The following is a 27,415-nucleotide window of genomic DNA, read 5'->3' as shown; positions in this document are numbered from 1 at the left end:
AGAAGAAAAATCTTTCTCTTGAAAACAGGCTGCTTTTGAAACTCAGAGGAGATGAATAGATGACAGCCTTTTGAAAAGGCTGAATTACTGCACAGATGGTCATCACCTTAGCAGCTCCTGCATAATTGTCAAAAAACTTCACGCATGGTTTTGCAGACCTAAGGGAATTTTAATGCATTTTATGGAACCCTTCAATAATAAGGAAGGACTCCATGCTTGCCAGCTAGTGTGCATCTTTGATAAGAGAACAAACAATTCCTGCCAGTGGTGTGACCTGTGGATTCAAGCACAGAGAGGTGGATGGGCCAACAGGAGACGCCCAGAGGCAGTGAGGGGGAGCTGAGCCCTGCACTCTGCTCTTCCTCCCCTCTGATGATGAGCTCGAGGAGGAGAGGTGAGCTCCTGAGCACGGCTGGCAGTTTGCTTCTATCCAAACAAGATCAGATCCTCACCTCCACGCCTAGTGCACCATCTGAGCCAAAACACCCTCAGAGGAGGCTACAGCAGGATCCATTTCCAAAGCTCCCTCTCAATGTAAACCAAGAGCTAAAGAAGAGACACCTCAGGTGGGTTTCAACCCCACCTGCTCAGCCACTCTGCAGCCCCTGCCCCTCAGAGCTTCAAGCAGCTCCTCCCAGCTGCCTCTCAGACGTTTGCATCCTGTCTGAGATTCCAGCTTTGCAGGAAACCTCACACATAAAGCTGTTTGTCCTTCATGAAGATGAAACCCGAATTGAAAATAGGCCCTTATGTAGAGAAGGTTTAATTTATGCCTCCCTGTGCAAGCTGGAATGAAAGCAGCCCACAGAAGAATTTAAACACTGAGCTTTATCTCTGGGCAAGTCAGAATTCAGGCTTTTAGTGTTCATTTTGCCTTCCTGTTTTTCAAACTCTCCAGCAGAAAAGAATAATAATGGAACAACTTTTCATATAAAACGTGCATTATGAATAGCCATTAGCTGACAAAAAAAAAAAAAAGTTAGAGGAAAAGCAGGTAACACACCATGTAAATCTTTGATGAGAATGGAAGCTTCAGGAAGATGTAAAAGTCAGAGCCTAATATACTGAGATTAAATGGAATTCTCAATTATGCTGTTGGAAAATGAAGTGGGTATAAATTTGATTTGTCTGCAGCTGCAATCCTGTAGGTTGCTTGGTAATGGACACTGAGAAAGAAGTCTAAAATCAGTGAAATCTCTTCCACAGGTTGCAGGATAAGACTGTGTCAAGATTCTGCTGTAATGAGGAGTTTAAGAGCAGTTTTCTCTATTATTGGCATGGAATGCCATGTATATGTGCAGAGATTAAAAATGAATAGGACAGAGGGAGGAATAGGCAGGGAGAAGGGGGACAAATTTGTAAAACCCAGCCACAAGTTTCTAATGAGCCAAGCCAATTTTGTAAACTAAGCTTTGAAATGTAAATTGCCCTCATTCCTTCAGTAAACTGTCAGCATGGAATTTAAAAATGTAAAAGACATCATTTTTAAAGACTACTGACTAAAACCTCTGCTCCCTATTTTCACATTATTTCACCTTATTGCTCTTATAATTTCTATTACGGTAACAGTGGGAATAAATCAGGATCCTTACTGAGATGAGTAGCATGGAAAATAAACTACGTGGTTAGAGACAGGCCCTGCTCCAATATGCTCAAAATCTGAATTTAAAAATACCCTTGTGACTACCAAAAAGGCATGACAGTGTTTTTATTTCAAATTAGGATACAATCTCTGGGCCTAACTTTGGACTAACCCCGCAGAATCCGCCTATGGACACTGTGCCATGAACTAAGCTGGGAAGAGTGAATGATAAAGTTTTGATTCTGTCAATGAAGACCTGTGAAAAACTCATTGATAGGTATTTTAGATCTTGATAGGTCCTCACTTAGCTGTTTCTTCATCCCTGCAGGAAGGTCTGAAGGCAATAGGAGAAAGAGTCTTAGGGGTGATCAGTTGCTGAAAGAGAACTTGGAGCTCACATCACTCTACCACGGCTTCAGAGAGTCAAAGCCAGCATAACATAATCTCATGATCACCTAGAAAGAGCCTGTGGGATTCACTGACTTGGCATCAAGGAAGCATAACAATAATTAAAGGATGGGAAGAAAGCAGCACCAGAAGGCCCCACTCAGCTCCTTCCCTAAATTACGATCATTCTGGTGGTGTTCTCATTCTTTCTGTACTTCCTTTTCCCTTTGGCAGAGAGGTGTTGAAACAGCAAAGCACAAAGTGGCATTGTTCTCCAGTTCATTAATAAAAATGGCATGGTTCCATTCATGCTCCATTTGAAGAAATAAGCCAACAATTTTTCACCATATCCTGGCCACTGCGTCCAGTGAAAGTTTCTGAGTCTTTGTCACTCAGAAACACTTTGTCAGCTCTTGTCACTTCTGCTCTTTTTATTCCTCTGACAATCTTGATGGATTTTGACCTATTGATAGGATTTTGCAAATTCAGAGAATTTGTTAAAGGTGATAATAGTAGCATTTTAGCTACTATTATCACCTTTAACAAATTCTCTGAATTTGCAAAATTCAACAACAATGTTGTAAGTCTTTCCAAAACTAAGAGAAATTAATAGCTGAGACAACAAGCTGCCAACTGCAGTCACTGAAAGCAGTGAGGAATCTGGCTTGGGCTGCAGGACAGCCTGGATTTTACCTTGTGGGTGCCATCTGAAAATGCTCTGTTTGCCATATTTTGCTTGTACCATATGGAATGTAAATATAAAAACTTCCCTCCTACTCCAGAGCACTCAGCCTTGACTGCAGCCACACCTCACATCTTCTCACAAACAGATGGCAAGGCTCTTAATATTTCATGGCACTGCCCCTCACAGCTACAGGCTTTGCACAAATAAACAAAACACACGTTAGACAGCACTTTGCATCTTGCAGTGAAATACATCAGGGGAACATTTAGCACAAGTTTAGGACATGGAACAGAACAGCAGAAAATTAGGATTTTTATTAAAAAAATACAACAGACATTCCCTGTCTCCATTAATTCTGTGAGTTTTAGTAAAGAATGACCTTGGTGAATACACTTTTAATATTATAAATGTATTACTGAATGGTAATTACTGCTGTAAGAACTATAATGTGTAATGCACTCTTGTTAACATTTGGTAGTTGACCCTTTGATTTTTTAGTGCTCCCTCTTCACTGGGGTTATTTAATTACAAATGGATCCTGTTATCTTGTATTAACCACGATATCAAGTATTATTGTCCACTTAATGAAGAGTTATTATTTACAAAATATTAATAGATAGTATTTAAAATGAACTAGTTGAATATTCAAAGTATATATTCATGCTCAGCAAACTCAGCTCAAGCAACACTGAAGGTCTATCCAAACAATCACAAGTAATTGGATAGTAAAAGTGTAAATCACTGCCTGATTCTGGTAAATTCTCTCTTTTGGTTGACTTGAAAGAAACTAAATAATTTTCTGGTCAAAAATTGTTTACTGTATTTTAAAGATTTTGACATGAATTGTGGAAATGAAACTCAAAATGAACAACCACATTGATATCTTTTAAAATTAACCATCCATGGGTTCATGTCTCAGCTAAGAGTCACATGGACAATAATCCAAAGACCAGAAAAGCCAAGAAAAGTCCTCCTTATTCATTTTGTATTATTTTTCTAAATTATTTGCTAGCCTAAACTCCATGAAGACATGGGAATATGCCTAGGGATGTGTTTTATTTGCATGGTTTTGCCACAGGAACAAGCAGTAACTGGAGCCAGGCAGGGTTCTCTAGGTACAAATCTGAGACTGTTGTCTCCTGATCCCATGGCATTTTGGGCACACAAAAGTCAATAGATCTGAGCAGACATTTCACATAATTTCGTGTATCCTTCTGTTCCATTAAAAAATCCCTGTGGAAAGACACTTTCTATTACTTATATTTAATTTCCTGAAGCCTTTTACATAGGCTTGGTGTATATTTATATGAAATGAACACCACTGATGATTCAAACAGTAAGGAACCCTTACTGTTAATGAAACCCTTACAATGAAATCTGGATCCAGGATGGAAATTTCTGCACAACACTGGGTTATTTTATCTTTTTCAGTGCTTTTTACCCCCCAACACTGCTTTTCCCTTATTAGCCAAAGAGCAAAAGCAGGAGTCTATGAAAAACCCCTTGCCAGAAAGTGCTCAACTTTCTTTAAATTTCTTTAGTATCAGCAGCACTCAAAGCTATTGTTCCAACCTGACACATAAGTACATTTTCCTTTCAGAGTGAAAGAAAGTAGGTCTCTCTAAAACAAGCTGTGAGTAATTACTTCTCAAGGTTCTATTCATAAAACACATCTGTTTTATAGTCAGGTCACATTTATCCCACATGGTTTTGTGTGCACTTCAAGTTGATTTAGTCTATTCAACGAGAGGGAAAAGTTTTGGGGTTTTTTGGTTTTTTTTTTTTTTTTTTTTGTTTTTTGGGTTTTTTTTTTGCCAGTATTTTTCAGGGTGGGCCAAGTGAAATTAGCCATCAGAAAGGCTTTGTTTCCCCTGTGAGCTCCCTGCTAATGGCAGCACTGTGCTTCTGTGGCTCATCTCAGGATCACCAGCTCCTGAGCTCTTGTTGCTAAGAAACAGCACTCAGATTTGAAATATATATTATGAAAAGGTGCTGCTTTTCTTTCTGAAATAAATATGTTGCTAGATTGACAGCCAGGGAAACAGGCTGGGGGATGTATTGTTTCTTTCAGTGTTCCACAATACCAGCCATGTGCCCTGGTAAAAGCATTTTAAACTGTGAAACACCCCTTCAGCTGCTGGCATTGTGCTAAACCAGCTCAGCAGTGCGTTGTACAAATTAAATTCAGCCTTTATTGTAAAAGATATTTCTTCCCATTGAGCTAGAACCTGAAACTTGGAGTCTTCATTATTTAACTAAACATGGAGTTGGTCCATGTCCATGACATAAACACGAGTGTGCCTCTCATTGCTGTGTCTGAGTGTGACCAGACACATCCTCATGGGCTTTTCCTCACTGGAGGAAATTATTTCAATAGGACCATGATTTTGCTCCTAAAGACAAAGGATTTAAAGTTTCACACCTTCCTCTCTCCTCCAGCTTTTATCCTTTATCATTCAAGAAAATGTGCAAAATAACCCCAGATGACCATTAGAGGAAAAGGTGTTAAAGCAAAGTTTGTTAAAAGGCATTTTTTTTGTCCTAAGTATATATTATTAAATAATTTAGTACAAAAATCCATAACATCTGAAAAGTGCTTCTCCTGACCTAAGATTTTAAGGTTATTTTGTGTTTCCTGCTTTGATATGGTTATTCTTTGCTAGCACATTAACTGTAGTCATAAACAACAAAAATTAGGAAGATACAATTAATCTCAAAAAGACACAAAAGATGAATTTCTTTTTAACAATGCACTAAATTACCAAGAACAATTGAGAATTAAGACTGCCACCTCTTCAGTTCCCTCTAAAAATTTTTCAAGGGCATTCATCCTCTTACAAATTATTAAATCTCTTGTCCCTTTTATAACAAAATTTAGGAGTTCAACAACCACAATTTACCACATCATGGTTGTTCCTGAGGCAACAGCATTTATAAAAGCCTTTTCCAATGGAAAGTTATTCAGCTCGTTACCTCTAATTAATTAGGGCTGAACTGCTGCCCTGATGAGCCAGTGATGATTTGGTAATTCAGAGGACATAACTGGAGATCCCAATAAGGTCTGCAGAAGAGTTGAAAAACCTTTAGTTGTTCAAATCAGAAACACCCCCTGGCACTGTAGGATACAACATTTCTGTGATCTTCTGACTTCAAATAATGGGAGTTTGAACTAATTAATGGTCTGAAGAATAATAATAGTAGCAGAAAATAGAGCAAGAATGGGCTGCCATGAGCAAATTTTGAGAGAAATAAACAAATTTTTGATGCAGAGTCATTCCTGAGTCCTTTCCCATAAAATTTTGGTCCTGATTCTGTCTTACACTGGTGACCTTCTAAAGCAGATTTGAGATAAGAAGTGAAATAGAAGCAATCATCAACATAATTAAGAATTACTTTAGGAATCCTTAACAGTAACCCTGTCACATGCAGGGTTTCATTTTAAGTTGTGGTGTATATCAAAACCCTTGCTATCCTTGCTGATGTGATACACAACCACAAAAAAAAGGTGCAATTTCTTATTTAATTTCCATTTCAAAATATGTATATGTTTATGCAACTATATACATATGTATGTATATTTTTTCAATGCAAGGATGTGGCAGTGATCAGCAACAAAATAAAAAAGGAACTGTTCAAAAGAAAATCAAGCAAAAAATCACTCAAAGTGCCAAACTTCAAATGCTTTCAAATTAGTTGATGAGATTACAAAAAGTGAAAAAGCAGAACTCACAAGAAATTCTCTCACTGTTTTCTGCTTCAAAATACAAAGACAAAATTAGGACATAAAATGAGTCCTAACAAAAGAATTGAGTCTAGATCCTGTAAATACAGCTTTTATCATTTTCCATTAGACAAAAAATTTGAAATGTTGCTGTAAGAATAAATTACTTGTCTCAGCTTTTTATCTCTATCCATTTTATAAGAATACACTGTTTTTTCATGTCAGTGATTTAATCCACACCTTGAACTTTGATTCACTTTGCCAAAGGTAAAACCACCCTTCCAAAAACACGTGGAAGTCTCTTTAGTCACTCTTTATTTATGCTTTTACCAAATTCCTTCCAGGGAAAGATCTCCAGTGTGCAGCTCCTACAAAGGCTCAGCGTGTTAATGAGGTTACTTAATGAGCTTAGAACCCTCAGCTTTGGTCCACAGGATCAGCCTGGCTGAGACAGACCTTAGCACACACACAAAATAAGTGATTCATATCACACTATGGTTTATTTGCAAGATGAAAGAAAAAATTATAGATTAAGACAGAAAGAGAGCTCACCAGGACTTCCAAACAAGAGCTCAACAACAACAGCAACAAAAAATCCCCAAGCTGAAAGAATAAGCTGATTTCTGTCAAAGTCTATGTTCTTACAAGCTGCAGAGTTATAACCTGGGATTTCAGCAGTGCTTGAAACGTTGGGATGTCAGTCTCCAACTGCCTCAAAGGCTGCAGGCAAAACAAAAATGTGATGCCTTAGTCTGGGACTTGCCAGTGCAGAATTCCACTCCAAAGGTGAAACACACATGTGCTGTTGTAGGGGATAAAAAAGCAAAACAGTGCAGAGAGAGGAGCTCTTCTGTGAAAGATTTGGGAATTTTGAAACTGTTTTTTGACAGATTAAAGCCAAAAGAGAATTTCAATTCTATGAAAGGTAACTACAACAAATTATTAAGGAAATAACTTAGATTGCTTTAGGACAAAATAAAGAAGGAATTTTTCTTGAAATTTGTAAGAATGAGCTGAACTGGATCTTCAGAGACTTTTGATCCTTGTCTCCTATACATTAAATGGACTGGACTTAATTTAAACAACCTTAAGAATTTCCTGGATGAAATCATTCTTCAGACAGTGCATTTTAAAAGTCTGGGTTTTCGTTTAAACTTGGTTTTAAGAAGTCACCAATACATCTTCTCTGGCCAAAGAATATATATTCTTTTTGGAATATTTGATGTTCTGCAGACAATCCATTCACACTGACATCAATTCTGTCTGTGGGACGAAAGTCCCAGGTCAATTTCCCTGGACACCTTCTATTAATGAAATTAGGGTGTTAATTCAGATTAAATTGAAGGTCAGGACACTCAGAAAACAGCTGCAAAAACTACCTCCTCCTTTGAAGAGGGAAATGCACTTCCATCTACAAATGACATTGAAATTTAGTTCCCCAAGGGTGAAAAACTGGGCCCTTAGAAAAACTGGAATTTTTTTGGTTTTGGGCTTTTCTTTGGTTGTTTTGAGGGGTTTTTGAGGGAGAGGGGGTGTTGGGCATGGTAGAGGGTTGGGTTTTCTTTATAATTTTTGCAAATATTTAACCAAAAAGAAAAAAGACTCTTCAGGTAATTTACTGTCCATTCCTACCTCACAACTCTCTGAGGACAATTTATTTTAACCTGTTTGGATCAAAACTAAGGCTCTTTTATTGCAGAGAGTATTTTTTTTAATAAATTTGAACACACAGAAGTAGAAGAGAGTAGAGTTCAGAAGAAAACCAATGCCAGGTTTGGCATTGCTACCTAAAACCAACATAATGTATACTATAGAAAATTCTTTCATCTCTTCTTAATTGCTTCTCCTTTGAGAAAAACAGACAGCAAAAAAAAAAGGCAAATTCAGTTCAAGGATTAATATTTGTCATACTAATATCTTATAAAGGACTTGGAAGGGGTTGGATCAAAATAAAAGAAGGAGTCCAAATCCATTTCAAAAAGACAATTTTGTTTTCATGCTGCTGTACATTTCTTGTGAGTGGGTAATAATAATATACAAGATTGCAAGGAGAGGTTTGCTGTAGCTGAGGCTACAACTAAATGAGAATTGCAAAAGCCAACAAATAAGAGCAAAAGGACAATTTCCCAAGGCACAAATAAAAGCAAAAGGACAATTTCCCAAGCACAGGATGCTGCTGGCTGGCACAGCAGGAGCCACTGTGTGTCAATGAGACCATTACTCTCTCGCAATCTGAGACATAAATGATCCATGGGAGAACTCATTGCCTCTCCACCCAATTAAAAAACAAGTTACTAAAACAGAGAAATGTGGCATTCACATTCTCTGAAAAAATCCCTTCACCCAGGATTTTCCTCCTGGGAAGCTGAGAAGCCTCAGAGAAAAGGAAAACAATTCTTATCTCATTTGCTTCTCCCGTGTTGCGCTCATGTGGAATGTGTTTGGAGATTGTTTACCCACAGGTGATTGTTCCATTGGATTCTGCTGGGAGTTGTTTTCACTCTTTGGCCAATCAGGGCCAGTCTGGAAAGAGTCACAAGTTTTCATTATTAGCTTTTAGCATTCAGTAAGTATCCTTTCTGTATTCTTTAGTTAGTATAGTATAATATTCTTTAATATAATACAGTATCATAAAGCAATAAATTTGCCTTCTGAGACCATGGAGTCAAATTCATCATTCCTGCCTGCCACGGGGGTCCCTGCAAATATAATAGGGAAATAAATATATAGGGAAACCAAACCAAACCAAACTCCAAAGTTAAACATGGCAACTAAACAAATACAATACAGAAATACAACAGAGAAACAAAACCAAACCAAATTCCAAAGTTAAACCTGGTGGATTTTGGTGTTACATTCTCTCAAAAAGGAAGTTAGAGCTGGTGGAGCTGAAAAGCCTCAGGACTTCACGGAGTCCCAAAACAGAGAAATAAAACCAAACCAAATTCCAAAGTTAAATATGGTGGGTTTTGGTGTTACATTCCCTGGAAAAAGGAAGGTAGAGCCGGTGGAGCTGAAAAGCCTCAGGACTTCATGGAGTCCCAAAATGTGGCAAAACGGAAACTTTTAGTGCCTGGTGGAAGCAGATGGCAAAACATGGGAACTTCTCAGCAACCTCCTCTTCTTGGCTCAGTGGGATGTGAGCCAAGAAATTGCCTCATTCTCTTGAAGTTCACTGGAGATCTTCCCATCCGGGATTTATTGGCAGCTTGGATATTACTGCGAGCGTGTTGTAAACCACCTGGTTTAATCTTAACATCAAAGAGCTGGGGATTTAATTTATGAAAGTTTTGAAAGTTTTTCTGAGCCCCTAGCAGCTAAGTATATTTCATATCCCATCTGCTTTCATTCTTGTTTCCTCCTCACAAGAAGCTATTCTGGTAACAATCACACTTGGGCAGAAGTTAAAGCCAGAAAAATGCAATAAATGAATATTCTGAAAAATACTGAAATGAGGAGCATGTTCATATCTATTTCACTGTAAAAGAGAATTACACTCATAAAAATTTTTCTGAGAAAAGTTATTATAGATTTTTTTCCTTAACCATGAAAAATACAAGTTTCAAGTAGTTTTGAGGGTGAGAGAAAAGAGGAAAAATAAGTACCTATTAATACAGCAGAATTCCACTGCAAGGATTATCAAGCATTTCCACTTCTTCATCAATAAAAGCACAATGGCTTAGTTCACAGTGTTATATATTTTGGTGGTCCATTACTCCATCTTTTTGACAGCCACTTCCATTCACAATGTACAGAGGCATGTTAATATTCTCCAGTGTTGTAATGAACATTAAATATCAAGCATTTTCCTTTCTCTAACAAGAGATATTCTATTTCCAACACCACTCAAAATCTCTGAATGCCTTTCTTCCTATTCAGACTCCTTGGTATTTCTTGAAAATGGCTTGTTAAAGGCATGTTTTTCTGTAATGACTTAGTATTTAAGTCAAAGTTGAACTAAATTTTGGAGTAGGGAAAAGAAGTCGAGAGCATACATCATATTGCCTTAGCACAAAGCTGGATCAGCCCTTTGTGCCTTTATTATCTTAGTTATTTACCCCTATCAGGTATATAAACAAAACCATTAATAATTTTTTTTCCCTGAAAAACTGAATGAGGTTGTGCAGTACAATCCACCTCAGTATCAGTTCAAACCTGCAGATTTACAAGCACCACCAGATTCCAGAAATCATCACTGTCCTTTTCCTTGGGTCTCTCACAAACTCCATTTCAGCACTTTCTGGTGTGTTCCATGCCCCTGATGTAAGATATTTGCAGCAATAATTTTACTGCCACTGACAGAATTTCCTTTTATTAGATGCACCCATGACCTAGTAAAACATCTTTCTTTAAATAAAGAAAAACCCAGACCTGCTGGTTGTGATAAATTAAACAAAAAAGGTTTGAATACAAATCTACTCCCCATCCACAGTGTTTTCACCTTAGTCTTTACTCACTTTTTGGGTCAGTTTTTAATGTTAAGCAGCAGAAGGACTTTTCATCTTTAGGACAACTGGCAAATACATTTGGTTTGGGGTTTCCCACCCCCCCACCTCCCATTTCTTATCTTAGATTATTGCCCTCCTCAGTGATAGTGTCCAATGGAACAGGAGTGTGTCTCACTGGGGTTTTCTGAAAATGACAATTCCTGATAAAGTGCTAATTGTTTTTCACAGGGATAGAAGCTTACATTAGCAAAAGTATTAATAAATAATATTTCTTTTAGGCAGCTCCAGAGCCAAATTTCCTCTTTTTGGAATAAAGTCCCTCTGCTGTTACTGAAGTGTTCTGCCTTTTCCAGCCTATTGAGCTTTACGGAGCAAAGGGCTGAGGCAATTGCTGGCCCACAGGAGAAAATCAGTAATTTTATTGCATCACTTTCCCCACATAAGGAGCCATTTCAAACAGGGCAATTTTTGTTCATAAATACGTTTAGAACACCTTTTCCTTGTCTTGTATGAACCAAGGTTGTACATGGAGCCACAGTTCTTGGAAAGAAGCAGTTCACATCATTGCATTTTTTTTTTTTAATATTTGGGCAGTTTCAAAAAAGTACATGAAGGAAAATATGAGAGAAAACCAAGAAAATCAGCCTGGTGTTGGGCTGATGGACACGAGTATGGTTGGGCTGCTTAAATTGAGAGAAAACTGGGAAAATGCAATGACTATTTCTGAACTGGCAGCAAGATATCCAGGAGGACAAGTCAAGCAGAAAAGTTTTGATATAAAACTTCATCAAGAGAGAGGTTGGGATGGAGATGGAGCTGCCAGTGAATAAATGATTGGAATATATAGAACATGATGTGTAACAGGAGCAAACAAAGGGTGCAGAGAAAGAAGAAAGCAAAGAGAGCCCAGGGAAAATCCCACAGACAGGAGATTCATCAGAGATGCCCACAGAACAGCCAGAGATTGGACACAATTAGAAAAAGGTGGATTTACAAAATATGAGGAAATCGAAGTTTCCTTACCCAAGTTATGATGGACAACACCAAAAATACCATCATTCTCTTAAGATGAAATAGAATGTAATTCTGTTTTCCCAGCACTCTCCACCCCTTCCTTACCAAGGTGGGTAGAAACATCACATGTGAGATTTATATTGATACAAAGAACCCAGCTAAACTTGGCTAAGCCTTTTAAAACAAACACATTTCTTCAGGCCTCCTCAGAACAATAACTTTCAGTGATGTCAAAACAATTACAGCCCGTTTCCAAAGTGCCAATACAAGGCACAGTAATTGAAAGGACCATTTTAACAACAATAATAAGGATATGAAACATGTACCCATAGTTTATAATAACACGATGTGCTCTATACCATTAACTTTTAATTAACTCCAATTTTGCCACAATTAAACTCAATTAGAGCAGAATGTCTGACACTACAATTAGCTGTATATAAACACCCCAGTTGGTGTCACATTGAATTAATGTCTCCTGGTGGTGGCCTCTCTTTCCAAGGATAATGGATTTACCACCATCAGACTGTTAATTGGACCTGGCACCTCGTGTGTTGTGTGTATCTCAGACAGAACACCAGATCTCTGCTTCCTGAACAACTGTGCTTGTCACAGCCACACAGATTCCAAAAGCAACCAGCCAAATTCTTTACTGCACTCTGCATTCTGTAAACATTCCCATATAGAAATGCTCCTAAACAATTGTGCATCCCTTTTTTTATTTTTAAATACCAAATGTTACGTTCAGTTTTCTCTTCAATTGCTTGTCAACAATGAAAATTATTAGTTAAAAATGCCATCACACATGTAGAAGAAGAAATCACATCTATTAGCCAGCACACACTTAATGGAATAAACTGTTGCTTTTTAGCAAAGTTCAGTTTGAATCATCTATTTTTTCTGTCCTTTTACATGTTAAAAGTTCCACTGTGGCTCATTAACAATCCTGAAATTATTATGGTTTGGCCTAACCCATCACAGTCTCAATGGGAAGCAGTTAGACAATGGACGGTCCTAGTTTAATTTTGGATGCTGATGTAATTATGCAGCTCCAAAGACAGATATTAAAACACCTCCCATGAGTTCACTGCCACCTCACCACTGCTGAGCCATGTGTGTGACACCACTTCTCATTACTCATAGAGTAAATCAACATTTACTACTCCTAAGTGCAATGGTGCCCTGCCTTAAACAGCAAATCTGTGAGACTGAGAGTGAGAGCACAGAGAAAGAAAGAAACCTGATCCTAACACCTTTAGGAAATGGTTATTTGAATCCTCTGGATTCCCTAACTGTTAGAAAAAAGTTACAATCAAATCTGATTCAACAGACAGGTAAAATTCAAATACTGGCTTCCCAAGGAAAAATGAATATTTAGTTCCCTACATATTTAACTCTAAAAAAATCTGTAGGAAAAAAATGCACAAAGTCCTATAAAAATACAGAAAGTTGAGTGACAATCTACCACATCTTTTAAAGAGTTAAATCTTGTACCAAGAGATCCTAAGTACCTAACACTGAAACCAATGCGCAGTAGAGCTCCATAAATGCTGATTGGTTGTTTGTGGGTATGTTTGAAAATTATACATTTAATCTCCAAATTCTATCAAACTTCTGCTTCCTTTCCATTTGTCCCAACGGCTCCACTCCAGCCCTCCTCAGAAGAGAGAAAAGAGCTTGTGCAGAAGCGGGGAAATTCTCTGTGCTACTCACACATGGCAAGTTTTGAGCTTTGAAAAGGAAAACATTCTCATTAATAAACAGCTTTAATAAGTCTAATTTAAAATGATGCTTTATTAACTTCACACACATGTCCTGGTGTTCTCTGTGAACAGATAAGAGAGAATTGACCCGGTGGAAATGACTTTCCATAATTACATGCTTCTCCAAAGTTTGGGGATTTAGAGCAGAATGCATAATTGGTTCAAATCACACCTTTTACAGTGGCCATAAAATACTGTAATTTATGGTGCTGAATAGCAAAAATTAAGCCCAAGTAGCTCCTAGCAGCACATTTGCTTCTCACTTAACCAAGATGATAATATCAGCAGGAGCAAAGGATCCTCCAGCAGAGCTGCAGTTTGAGTCAGTGCTGGTGCTGTGTGAGGAGCAGCAGATATTAAATCATTTCAAATACTTCTGTGAGGTTGGAATGTGCTCTGCATGGCCATGGGGTGAGGGGAGCAAAATACAGGAACTTTGCAGGGCCTGCTGGGGTCTAAAAGTCCTGTTCTGGGGCTATGTCCAATAACATGGGACAAGCTCACAGCCAGATTGAGAAATTGGATTATGGAGATAGAATAAATCATGAAAATATGTGAGGAAAGAAATTTTACACCAAGAGGAAGGAAAGGAAAGGGAAAGGAAAGGGAAAGGGAAAGGGAAAGGGAAAGGGAAAGGAAAAGGAAAAGGAAAAGGAAAAGGAAAAGGAAAAGGAAAAGGAAAAGGAAAAGGAAAAGGAAAAGGAAAAGGAAAAGGAAAAGGAAAAGGAAAAGGAAAAGGAAAAGGAAGGAATTTTCACTGGCGTCAGGGAAGCTTCTGGCCCAAATGCAAAAGCTTCTGGCCCAAATGCCTGACATATGTCCTGAGTCTGTTATGGCAAAATATTTATCAATAACCTGTAAATAGTAACTGCAATTTAATATACAGTGCCCATATTGTCATTTTAAATACTTTGAGCTGAACTTATTGGGAAAAACAATCGTTATATGTTACTGATGGCATTTGGAGGTAATTATGTTCCCTGAATCTCATCATCAGTATTTTCAAAAATCAATGGAATTCCCTTTTTATGCTGAAGAACTGAAAAAAATATTACATCTTTTCTGTTTAGTAATTGCTAATAATGTAAGAGATTGATTTACAAACAGAAAAAAAAAAAGAAAATGTTATTGAAAACTGTTTTTATTCATAATACAAACCTGGTCAAATCCTGTAAGCTGACTGCTACACTTTGAGCAAATTACTTGAAGCCTAAGAGATACAATTTTTCCTTTAATTGTAATTTGAATTCAGAATTCAACTAATCAATTCACTAATCCCACTGACAGGAATTTAGGAGACAACTTGCCTTCCATATATCAGCCTAGCTAGATGAGCCAGGAATTGACATGGGAAATTATTTATATGCTTGCATCTACAAGTTCAAAGCACGTGGCAGAGGTATTGAGCACAGCACTGATCAAAGCTCCCAGGGAAGAAAAGAAATTAAATGCATATCCTCAAACACCTGCATCCCTTTAAAGCAAATCTCTAATAAATACATTGCACATATCAATTGCACACAGGCTGAACAGGAGCTGGAGATCACTATCATTGGATGACTCAGTACCTGGAAATTAATAGTGACTGCTAATTTTGCAATTTAGACCTGGCAGGCTGCAGGGTGTCTTTCAAACTGAGGCACTGTTGAGATGTTAAAGGGCACAAAAGAGTTGGAGTCTCCCAATTATGCAGTGCCACATCTGTGTGCCACCAAGCTGGGGGACAAGTGATGCCTTGTGAGGGCTGAGCTGGAGCAGAGGCTGGACAGAACTAAAGAATAAAGCAGGGATTATTAAAAGGATCTCCTCAATGGATCCACCTTGGGCAGCACAAGAGCCCAGCCAGGGCTGCACCCAAGATGAACCAAAATGGTCCCAAAATGAACCCAAGATGAACCAAAATGGTCCCAAAATGAACCCAGGATGAACCAAAATGGTCCCAAAATGAACCCAGGATGAACCAAAATGGTCCCAAAATGCCCGAGCGCTCCCGGGGTCTCTCCCTGGGATCAGTTCTGCTCCATTTGCATCTTGCAGTTCATTGTCCCATTCCAGCTTTAGCCCCTGCAGTCCCATCCTTGTTTTTCTCTCTCAGCCCACGGGGTTTGTGCTCCTGGGCTGAGATTTGGATCATTTGTCCTTGGTGCCCAGCTGGAGCAGGAATTGTTTTGTCTCCCTGCTCTGTGCCCAGAGCTCAGCATCCCCTGATGTGAAGCTCAGAACTGAACACTAAAGCAGCACAGAATGTGAGAAATAGAAAAGCCAAACCTGAGGCATCAGAAGGTAGTGAGATGTCTGGAGAACCAGGTCTCCTGAGGCCAAAACCACCACAGGCTGTGCTTTGGCTGAGTTTGTGGACAGCAATTCCACAATTCCTTCAGGCCATTGCCACTCACACTCAGCACGGCCGTGAGCATCCCAAAATTCCAACTTAGGAACACTTCAGGCCCAATAAGTACCAAAATCTCTAGTTGTCCACCAAATTTCTCTTGGAAGCTCTAGATTTTTGGTTGGACAAAGACTGCAACTCTGTGTGAGGGAAAAGCTCCAGTTTCTGGGAATGAGAATCCCTGAGGGAAATCAGGCCCTCCCTGAGGGAGAGAACATTCCACTGATCACAGGCAAAGTAGAAGTTCATGAGAACTGGAAAGAGAGTAAGGCACTCTGCCACAGCAAATGTCCTCTATAGAGGGGAAAATAGAAAATACAATAAAATTTCAGAGCATTTGGGCAATACATGTTATTTTTAGAACAATTTCTTTACCTCCTTTTTTGTCCTCTCCACTATGTTTCCTTAGCAGCAATGAAAAAAATGGAAGTTTTTTACAGGTTGTTTTAGACAACAAGAAAAATTGGTAGTTTAAAACTGTCATGATTTTCCTCTCTCTCAGTAATTTCTAAATAGTAAATCTAATCCTGTAATTTTACATTATTACTCTATTAAATCTTCTGAATGTAACAGAAATGTGACTGTAGTACATTGCTTTATTTGTTCCCATCCACAAATATAATCTGTATATGAAAACAGATCACCTGTGTTTTATGGATATATAATGCATTTAAGAAATATATATAATAACAGAGCCTTAAATAGATAATAGGTATTTTCAATTCCTTACATTCAGATATCTGAATTGCCAGTATGTAAAATAAATATTAAGAATAATGTCAAGAGCAGAGGTTGTGAAGAATTCTGCAAAGATGAACTGTCTCTGCTTTGCAAATGTAAACTGCAGATGCAGCTGGAGAGCAGGGTACAGCACATCACACTTGTTAATAACAAAACTAGAAGAAATAATTTGTATTTCTCCAGGTTTCCCATGCACAGAACCATTTCAGATGGAGGTTTTCTGGCTCCACACCACCTGCCCCAATATTTCCCCTCCTTTGCCATTCTGAAGCCTTCAGTGCCAACTGGACTCTGATGTTCTTTTATGTTTTAGTGTTGAACTAGACAAGAGTTTGAAACAGAGCATTTCCCAGCCCTGGCAGACAAAACAAAGTTTGGAAAAAAATGTTTTGAACATTGCAAAAATCAGAGGCAAAAAATGTCCTTACGGGGTAACCTCAAAGGGTCAAGATTCCAGTGTCTGTCCTTGAAACCTTCCAGTCTCACACCTGCACAAGAGGTTTTGCCAGCAGCTCCTGGGACCTGTTCTATTCTCTACAGAAAAAGTGCAAAACCCCTGAAAACAAAAAGATCCACCACATGAGTCGAAACATATGGTGCTCTACATGAACTCATATCAGCAAATTATCTCTTGAAGGTTCCTAAACTAAAGTCATGTCTCCTGTTAATGAGCTACTAGAGGAGGAAAAATAAACCAAGACACTTACATAAGTGTAGCTTAATTTTAAGGAATTTGTCTAATTAAGAAATAATTAGTTATGACCTGAGTAAACAAGGATAAATACAGCAAGGCTTTTATCATTTATATGCAAATAAAATCATGGCAAAGTAAAATTTCCATAATATTAGAAGTCTCCTCATGAGTGTTCTCTAAATATTTATAACCAAATTCCTTCAACCTCTCTCATTTGTTTGCTCTTCTGCAGTGAAATAGATCTAAAGAAAGAAAAATATGAAGACAGAAGAATCACCTGTTTCCATTAATGTTTCCATCAAAAACAACCAATAAAGGAAAGAAGAGGAATTCCCACTGCTCTGCTTGCAATGTGCAGTGTTGCAAACTTACATTTTTGTGAGTTTCATCACAGTTAGTGATTTTTCTGAACTTCCACCTATCAAGTCCTGTCCTATTTTCATTTTAAAGAATTAAATAACTGACAAAAAGAACTCCAGAGTTCAGATGTTGTGGATCAAAAATTCCCCCCCCCCTCCCCCCAGAAACCAGGTTAAAGGATGCACTTAGGGTTTATGAAATCATACATTTGTGTTTGTGCAGTGACATCTATTTTGGACATATTTGGAGGTACTTAGTCAAAGAATAGCAAAAAAAGCAGCTGGAACACACAGATGTGCAGCAGAGTGATGTGCAGCTATATTTTCTTAAAATGGACAAGTGTATAAGTGAATCTCTTATTGCTTGCTTGGTGAATGTATCAGTCAGAACTATATTAAAAAAATCATTTTATTTCTTGCAAACACCTGTTCACCTGTGACACCAGGGGAAAATGGGTTTTATTTCTGCTCCTGCAGCATCTGTGGGCTGAGCTGCAGCTGCAGGGCCCAGTGGTGCCCCCAAGGCTCGGAGCTGCATCAATTCCAGCGGAGTGGTAACAGCTGAGAGAGACAACCTGCAAGGAGTTCTGGTTTCATTTCCACAGATCAAACTATGGAATGTCACTGTCACCCACCCACATCTGCCTCACCCCTGGGCTGGCATGAAGGTGACTCCCTGCAGTGGACTTAAAATACAGCAGTCCAAAATTTGGAGGGCACCTGGCCAGTTGGATCCTAGACTCCAATCTTCTGTTATTTTTAATTTCTTTTTCCAGCACATAGTAATTTTTGTATAATTTCAATAATAGAGATCCCCATGGTCCACAGTGTCATTTTTCCCCAAAATATCTTAGGACATGTTATAAATATTTAACAATGAACAGGCTGTGTTTGGGGACCTGTGAAAGTGCTGAATTATGTAAGGACTCCTAAAGCTTGGTATAAAAGACACCAAAAGATTGGATTTTGAAGATAACTGCACATTCAACTGGGCAAAGATATTTAAAATTTCTCACTTGTAGCCTAATTCCCTCTAATGATGTTACAGTAATTCACTCAGTCCACAACTGCTTGAAGCATCCTTATTTCTTAATTATATACAAATTCTTTTCTCAAGTTTTATAAGAATATGGTATTAAAATTAAAAACCTGCTTAGTGCTTTTGCCCCATACACATGCAGATAGAGTTTTAAAATAATGACCCATTATCCTACAATAATTCTACAGAGATCAAGCATTAAACTCTCAGTTCTGAAGCCACAGAACTAATTATTATATCAGGTGTTCTATGCTCACTTTTGAGCAGACCTCAATTCCAGGGCTGACAGAACTAGGTATCAGAATTACTTGAATAAACTGAATGCCAGCAATTTCCAGATAATCATACACTTCTTCAATTAATACCCATAGGCTGATGGAGGAAATAGACAGACTGAAAGCTCTTAACATGGAAACAAAGCACAATTTTCCACTGAAATTTCCTTAGCATCAGATATTTACAGACTGCACTATTTCACCAGAAAATTGCAGAAAAGTTTAAGTCCTGTAGTAAGCAATGTGAAGTCAAAGATTTCTGGAACAGAGGCTTCTGAAGGGATTTGTTTATGGGTAATACAGCTGATCAGAATGGATAAAGCAGCACAACTTTTGCAAAGACAGTGGAAAGGTTCCACACAAAACCCAAATAAATTTGTGCTCAGCTGATGGTTGTGTGCTCCCCTTGCAAAATGATCTATAAAGAGCAGAAAACGGGTCAGGGTGTGAACAAGGAAATGCAGAGTGCAGGAAAAGTGGAAGTGAATGATGTAAAACATCAAGAAAGACGGGGAGTAAAATGTTGTGAAGTTAAAAATGCAAGGGAAGAAGAGTAAGAAGGTGGAAAATGAAAAGAAGACGGCAGGAAAGGATAAGACAGGTAATGTGCTTTTCTTCAGGTTGCTGCACACAGGGAATTATTGACAAAAATATAATGAATTCATTATATCAGTTAAAAAAGTAAAAACGAAAAGGAAAAAATAAACTTATTGCAGACCACACCTGTCTTGTTTAGAAACAGAAGCTATAGATAGTCATGGACTCACATTTCCAGCTTCATAGCCATAGAAATCAAGGTCTTTGCAGCAATCAGAACATTAAGATTCTGAATTTTGAATAAATATCTGAATAAGACAGAATTGTTTCTGTGTTGTGAGGAACAAGAGATGTGGAGGTTTGAGCAGCCAAACTTCAAAAATGTCTGTGTTACATTCTGAAGGTTACTGATGGGTGACAAAAAACTTATTATTACGTTAGCAAGCAAGGCCAGACCTTCAAGACTTTGTCTTGAGCCACAGGACAGGTGCTCTGTGCCAAAATTCCCACTGCAGCACTTCTGCACTCTCTAGCAAAGGATCAGGGAACTCAGAATTTGTGCAGTTTTCCAGAAAAGAAACCAATAAAAATTTACACCTAATAAGAGATGAAAAAAGACCCTCCTTGCCATTCATAAAGACAGGAATAATAATTTCTATTTAACCCATGGTTGGTTGTGTGTCAGGCTGTGTTCATGAGCAGATAAAGATTTCCTACCCAAGTAGGAAAAACATCAACCAGAAAGAATGGATATTTCCATATTTCCACTGAACTCCTAAGATTCCTTCCTTTCCTGCAGGAAAACACAAGTTCTGAGGAAAGGGCAAAGGGTCTTCCTGGATATTGTTGTACCCAGAACATGAGGCCTCAGCAAGGAATTTTGAGAGCTATTTTAATACTAACAGGGAAAAGAAACAAATAAACCAATCATGCTAAACAGAAAAGAAGCATTATGATTACTTTTAAATGCCTTAAAATGCAATTAATATATAATAACAAAAACAGCAAAGTATCATGATGACTTTTAAATGCCTTGAAATGCAATTAATATATAATAACAAAAGTGATTTCATAGATAATTAACATAATATGACAAGAAATGTTATTAGTCTCCTTGTGTTTTACTGAACACATCATTATTCTTTCTGGGAGTGTTCTATTAGAAAATAATTTCAAAAAAAAAATCAACAAAACAACAGACAAAAACCTATAAAACTTAACCATCATGCAAATAAATTTAATGTCATTTGTTACCATCTCAATAAACTCACATTTTCCCAAAGTTCCTACTGCATATCCACTCTCCCACTCCTCAATAAGGAAATACTCATTTTTCCTGGTCTTTGGAGAGTGTGTTATTTCTAGGATGGAAATCCAAGCCCAGTGCCTTGACAGTTATAGGTTATAAACAAAGCTTTGCTGGTTTCTCCTTTTTACAGAATTCCTCTCCATCCCTGCTGGGAATGACGCGCCAGGGCTGTTGAACAGCAGCGATGGCAGAGCCAGGCCAGCAGTGAGAGCTCAGAATGAAGCAAATGCCCTCCAACAAAAGCAACTGTTGACTTTTGCAGGCTTTCCCCAGAAATAAAATGAGGATGTTGCTGCCTTCTGAAAGGAATCACAGCTCCCTGCTGGTATCTCATAACATTAGGAGGTATTGATTTACATACAGTATTTATTGAACAGAATATTGCCAGTAAAAATGAACAAGATATGGTAAATTACAGAGTTCATATAGAATATTTTGTTCCCCCAAGACAAAATAAGTAACAATGACATGAATTTTAGCTTCACTTCTTGTCAGATTTTCTCTTTATGCCATAAACCAACTTTGGGAGAGAAATATTTCCAGTAGCTGGAAATCCCATTTCCATCCTAGCTGCACAAGCAATTCTTTAAATCATAGTTTTAAGAAATGTGGCTCCACTTAAAAATTATGTGCTCAAATATTTGATTTATGCCCACAGTTCTGGTGATCACCTTGGCTCTGACCTTGGTAAACAATCAATGCCAGAAAGTTTCCCACTAATTCAGGAGTCTGCCCATATGGATCTCACTGAAGGATCCAGGGTTTGCTTCTGCTGGGTTTGTTTCTGCCTCCAGGTTTTTTTTTTATTTTGAAGGGTTCTTTCTGAATTTACCTGGAGCCCCAACATGTCACTCATTGATGAGTATAAAACAAAAACTCAGCGATATGAAGGAAAAAACATTTCTCTCCTGCACTCCCTACATACAACATGCAACACAGACTACAGAGATCTTTTCCCCTGACAGAATTTTCAACTGTATTTCAGTTGATCTGCCTGCAGCTTATGTATATAAATAATTCTCTATCTGATTAATAATTATATTATATACTTCCACAAGAACTCTTTTTTTCTTTTTACAGTAAAATTTTCTTTCATTTCCCCTTGCTAAATAGTCAGGATTCCTCCCTGAAACTTTGAACTCTGCCATTACTCCATGATTTTTTGATGTAATTTGAAACTACCAGTATTTTAACAGGTTTGATCTGTGTATTAATGATTCTTTAATTAAATCAAGCACATTTTACTGCAATTTACATCTGTACAAGACCAAACTTCTTGCCATGAAAGACTGAGCGCCTTCCTTTTGTTTGGGATATTAGTAGGAGAAGACTGGGGTCTGACATTTCCCATCAGCTGGTTTCAGCTCAGAACAGAGCAGATCAGTTCCACTCCAGACAAATCTGCCTGTGCAGATAACCAGGCTTAAAACACATTTTTACATTTTTCTTGAAGTTAGAAGCAAACGTGTGATTTTCCCTTTTGAAATAGCAGCATGTTTCTGTGTGCTGTCCATAGATCTCCAGCCAGCATCAGCAGAGATTCAGCATCAGGGGATGATAAATCATCCCAAAAAGGATGTGGCTGCACTAAAATGGACTTACACAGATGAGAAATTCCTGCTCCTGCCCAGATAAATTACAGCCATTCACTTCCAGGGTTTTGCTACAGCAACACTTCCCTTATCTGCAAAAATGCATTAAAGCACTCACAAATCTTTCCCACAAAATGCTCCTCAGCACCTGACCAAGCTGGTTTTCCTCATCATTTTTTTGTGAAGCATTTCCATTGTTTGTTCCTTATTAAACAGGGAAATTGAGCCCATTAGGGCAGCAGCCTCACCCTCAACTGTGAGCCAGTCCCAGGTGCCTGAAGTGAGGCAGTTCACAGCCCAGAGCTGCTGATGGGTCTGGAATCTTCAGCCTCCTCTCAGCCTACATGTCAGCCAACATTTAGAAACAATTCTTCATAGAACTGCACACTCCCACTTTGCTTTTCAGCCCTGTTAACATAAGTTTTCTAAATATCTCAGTCTGTCACTACCAGTTGCAAGGCATCCTTTCACAGAAGTGTCATCTGCCATTATGAGAAAAGCTGAGGGCTGATTTCACACCTCTGATTGTCAAGGATTTTTTTTAAAGCAAATAAAGCTCTTTACTTAAAAAATAATTAAAACTAACTCTTCATTAGCAGTTCAAATTGCCTAGGTAAATTTGGTCACAGCTCTAATTTGCACACAGTTTTATCAAGCTGCTTCATTTCATGCTTGCAGAGATCACCTTCTGATTATTTCGTTTCCACAGACATTTGTTGCCTTTCAACGATGGCAGCACCCTTTCAAATCTTGAGTCCCAGCTGGAACACCCCAATGGCACTTTGCCACTGATGCTTTAGGGGCTGCAGGACAGGATTTCACTGCTGCAGGGATCCCAGGCAGGGGGAAGCGATGGGAAATGAGCCGCTGCAACTGGAGGCTCTGTCTTGGACCCAAGGAGTGCCTAAACCCAAATCTCATGCACAAACAGGAAAAAAATAATGGAACATTTTTGCCAGTTCTTCTGGACCCACCTAACTTGGAGTAAAGAACAGAACTCTTGTAACTTGGAAACTTTTTGTCATCTTGGCAGTGGCAATCTACCTCTACAACTCTTCCTGCTTTTCTTTGCATTCTGCCTACAAATGCATTACCCAGGTAAATGTGAGGTTTTAAAAATGAACCCAGGGGTTTTAAATAGCAATTTTCCCCATAATCAGTGGTTTTCAGACTTCTATTTTCACTGGCCTTCTGTTTGACCCTTTGTTTCCTAATTCATTGGGGTTTTATCAACACTGAGCACAAGTAGCCTTCCAGCTTCACTGCAATCCTTTTGCTGTTATCACATCTCTTTACAGAAGCACTTGATTTTTTTTTTTCTTTTGCTCAAGGAAAGAACTGAAAAGTCACTAATATTTCTGCTCTGCTGGAATCAGAAAAGACTATGGGTCTGAAGTGGACTCTGAATTTCTATAAATTATGGGCAGGTTTTAGATGGTCTGCACCTCACTGATTTGGGTTAGAAAATTAATTTGGGCTAGAAAATCCCCACCAATCTCCTTCATATGTTTTCCCACATCTGCATTTTCCAATAGCAAATAAACTATTAATACTAAAAAATAAAGTATTTGTCATTGTCTGAAATTTCTGACTTAGTCTGATTTATTCAAATCTCAAGAGAAAACCAAATGTGCTTGAGAGCATATTTATACAATGCAGCACCTTTTGCTCCCACTAAAGAGGGGCTCTGGGCTCCCTCTTATCTCACCAGCCCAGAAGCAATTCCACAAGGTGCCCAGAGCCTGCTCAAGCCCCTCTTCAGAGCATCATTTAGCAGCTTTGGCAGCAAGCTCCAGCACCCCAAAGTAAAACCGTTGCATGTAAATCCATGGGTCTACTCTGACCTGCAGAATTCCTCTCAGGATGCTCCTTCACAAACCTCTCCAGGAGGAAAAGGAGTTGCTACACAATTTTCTAACACAGTCTGCCTTTGCTGGGCATAACATCATCCCTGAATCCTCCTGCTCCTCTTCACAAGCAGCTTTCACTTCAAACTGAAGCTGGCTGACATTTCTTGGGCTTTAAGAGCACAAACCACAAAGTTTCATAGGAAATGAACTCATAAACCAAGTGGATTAATAGGGTTATTTCAGAGGGTGAGGGTGGTGTCATTAATACGAGCTGCCTTACATTCCTCTTGCCAGTTTGAGTTCCTTTGCTAAAAATCAAATTTTTACTCATCTGAAAACACAAATTCCGCACAAATGAGCTCCACTGAAAAGACTGCCAGGCCCTGACCCTCAGACAGATGTTTTCACTCTATTTTAAAATATTTTCTAACTCTTACTAGAAATAAAATACTTAAACCATAGAAAGAAGGGATTAACACAAACAATGAACAAAGCTGTCTGTGTAGAGTTTGATACTCTCTAATTTAATCATGTCCTCTAGTCATGAATCCAGAGAAGAACTCCTACAAGTTTTTCAGCATTCCTCCAGGAGAAAGAGGGCAGCAAACCCAAATTTTCAAACATTCACAGATAAAAAAAATAATTTTAACAGATTGAATATTCTTAGCTAATTTAAAACATTCTGAGGTAGTAAAATCTGCAAAATTCTGTGAAATACTGTGATCACAAAAGCTCAGTTTTGTGGCCTATTCGCATTTTTTCAATTCTTACCCCTGGAGCACATATGCACTAAGTGCAGGAAATAAATCAGTGCTCAGGCAGAGCACCCCTGGGCGTAGCTGAAGGACCCAAACAGATTTTATTTTTTCATTCCTCCCCCACCTCTGATTACACACTTGATATTCTGATGGTTTGCAAAGAATTGGTATTTATTCACAATGATCTCTTTACTTGTTTGCATTTTGTTTTGAATTTTTCCTTTCAGAACCACAGTGCTGGGCAGGGGGAAGCTCAAACAAAACCAGAAAACACTTCTTTGAGAGAAATTCAAGGATATTTTACATTATCCTTACAGTGTACCAAGGAAATCAGGGAGAAAATGCTGTTGTCTTCCTGACTCCATGACACATCTCTATGGGAAAATAATGGGTTGGATTTGAGACAGAGTGATCAGGTTGAGGGTTCTCCTTCAGAACACTCCAAGCCCATTTTTTGCTGCGGGATGGGGGTGAGCTGCTGAGCAGAGTGCAGGATAACAGCTCAGGAAGCACCAAAGCCTCTCGGGCTGTACATTCACACTGCTCATTGCTCACCTGCTCCATGACATTTTTTGTGCATAACTTACATTGCTTCAAAGAGCCTCCTCTAGAGAAATGGGTTTGTCTTAATTTAAGTGTGTCTTTTGCCAGATCAGATATGAGGGCCATTTGTGGTTTGCTGCTTTAAGTTGAAAAGTCTACTATGATTTTCCAGGAGAAAAAATATTCAAGGTTTATACTCAACGCATTAAGGTGGAAATCCACTGATAAAATAAGAAACAGCTGGCAAATGAAGACAAGGAACGACGTTAAAAAGAGAAACTGCAATGTTTTTCTTGCAAGGAGGACGTCAGCAACTCCCATAAATCCTGTGCAAGTGCTTAACACACATTTCACTGCAGCCCCAGATAGGAGGGAGATGTTTACGTGTTGAAAACCAGCATATGGTAAATTTTAGCAGTGCTGGTTGAGCAGTAGGACCCATCACCAAACTGGGAAGCTCTCCCAGAGGAGGGAGGAAACAGCACTGGAGGTAAAAATGGTGATTATTACACTGCAGGAGATGAAAATGAGGGTCAGGGATGGCAGTCAGGACTGTCCCCAAGCCCGTGTCCCACAGGGGGAGGGCACCCTGTGCTCCCTCTGCCAGACAGGGAGACAGACACAAAGGGCAGCATGCACTGCACAGCCACTGAGCACTCGGAATTCTGCTGCTCCTCTGGAGCAACACAGGCCACAGACAAGTTCTGTGAGTGCACGTTCCCAGAGCTGGATGGAAAACATGAATTGACAGGGCCTCTGTTTATTTTATGCATTTTGGGACAAGGTGGGGCAGTTGTTTTGTGGGTTTTGGAGATCATTTGTTGGGTATTCAATAGAGAGAAATGTTTTTATTGATAAGGAAAAGAATCTTTTGTAAGATCTTTCTAGTTGATGTACATTTCATATGTAACACTTTCATATCATCAGAATCTTCTTTATCTCTGTTAAAGACACCCACTACTAAAAACGGAGTTCAATGGTAGTTTCAATTGACCATTTGACAATAAAAACTAATAATTCTGTAGTACCATAGTGACAGCTTCTCCAAAAGATCTTCCTTTGTCCAAACAAAATTTTCTATTCAGAAATCAAATGCATACACAACATTCAGCCAGCATTTCCACTGAAGATAAATGACAAAAAGTCCGTGCAGAAAGCAGACAAATTTCAATTGCGTGAAAAACAAACACATTTACCATTTCCAACGGTTCTTGAAATTTCCTATCACAGTGGCTGCAATTGAGTCTTCAATTTACCTGCAGATCTTTCAGGAGCAAATGCACATTCAGAAGACTCATGCTATCAACACAGAGCAGAGATGTTATCTCTGAGTACTCACCTCGTAATTGGCAATCGCTTCTCGATCGAGGGTTCGGGTCACCGAGACGTCCCCGTTCATCTCATTGATTCTAAAAATTCCTTTTGGGTCTTGATCCACTCCCTTCCCAGAGAGGCGAAACTTCACTCCCTCTGTCCCTTCACTTCTGATGACCTGCATGGCAGGAAAAAAGAGATGGGCCACATTGTAAAATCTTTTAAACTCATCCTGCAACCACATAAGTCATTTCAGTCTTTCAACTAATGCTGAGCTGTGTTCCCTGCCAATAAAATGTAACGATAAAATATGATTTCAATCATTCACGAGACACTGTGCAATTTTTGTGTTAAACACTGGGAAAGCTACTCATGTTCTTGGCCAGTTCCTATCTTATCTTTGGTGTCTTCAATT

The 27,415-nt window shown here is 38.6% G+C and overlaps 1 protein-coding gene across 2 annotated transcripts in view; it reads right to left on the bottom strand.

Annotated features, from left to right (window-relative positions):
- CDH13 (cadherin 13) overlaps window positions 1–27,415 on the bottom strand; it is a 449,240-nt gene that overhangs the window by 209,378 nt on the left and 212,447 nt on the right. For both annotated transcript variants that reach the window (XM_036390362.2, XM_036390361.1), the window contains exon 5: window positions 27,026–27,178. In XM_036390362.2, coding sequence (XP_036246255.1) covers window positions 27,026–27,178 — 153 coding nt within the window. The remainder of the gene's footprint in view (window positions 1–27,025; window positions 27,179–27,415) is intronic.

Source organism: Molothrus ater, chromosome 12 (genome assembly GCF_012460135.2).
Source record: "Molothrus ater isolate BHLD 08-10-18 breed brown headed cowbird chromosome 12, BPBGC_Mater_1.1, whole genome shotgun sequence".
In the NCBI taxonomy this organism is placed as follows: Eukaryota; Metazoa; Chordata; class Aves; order Passeriformes; family Icteridae; genus Molothrus; species Molothrus ater.
This window is presented reverse-complemented; position numbering and strand designations above follow the sequence as displayed.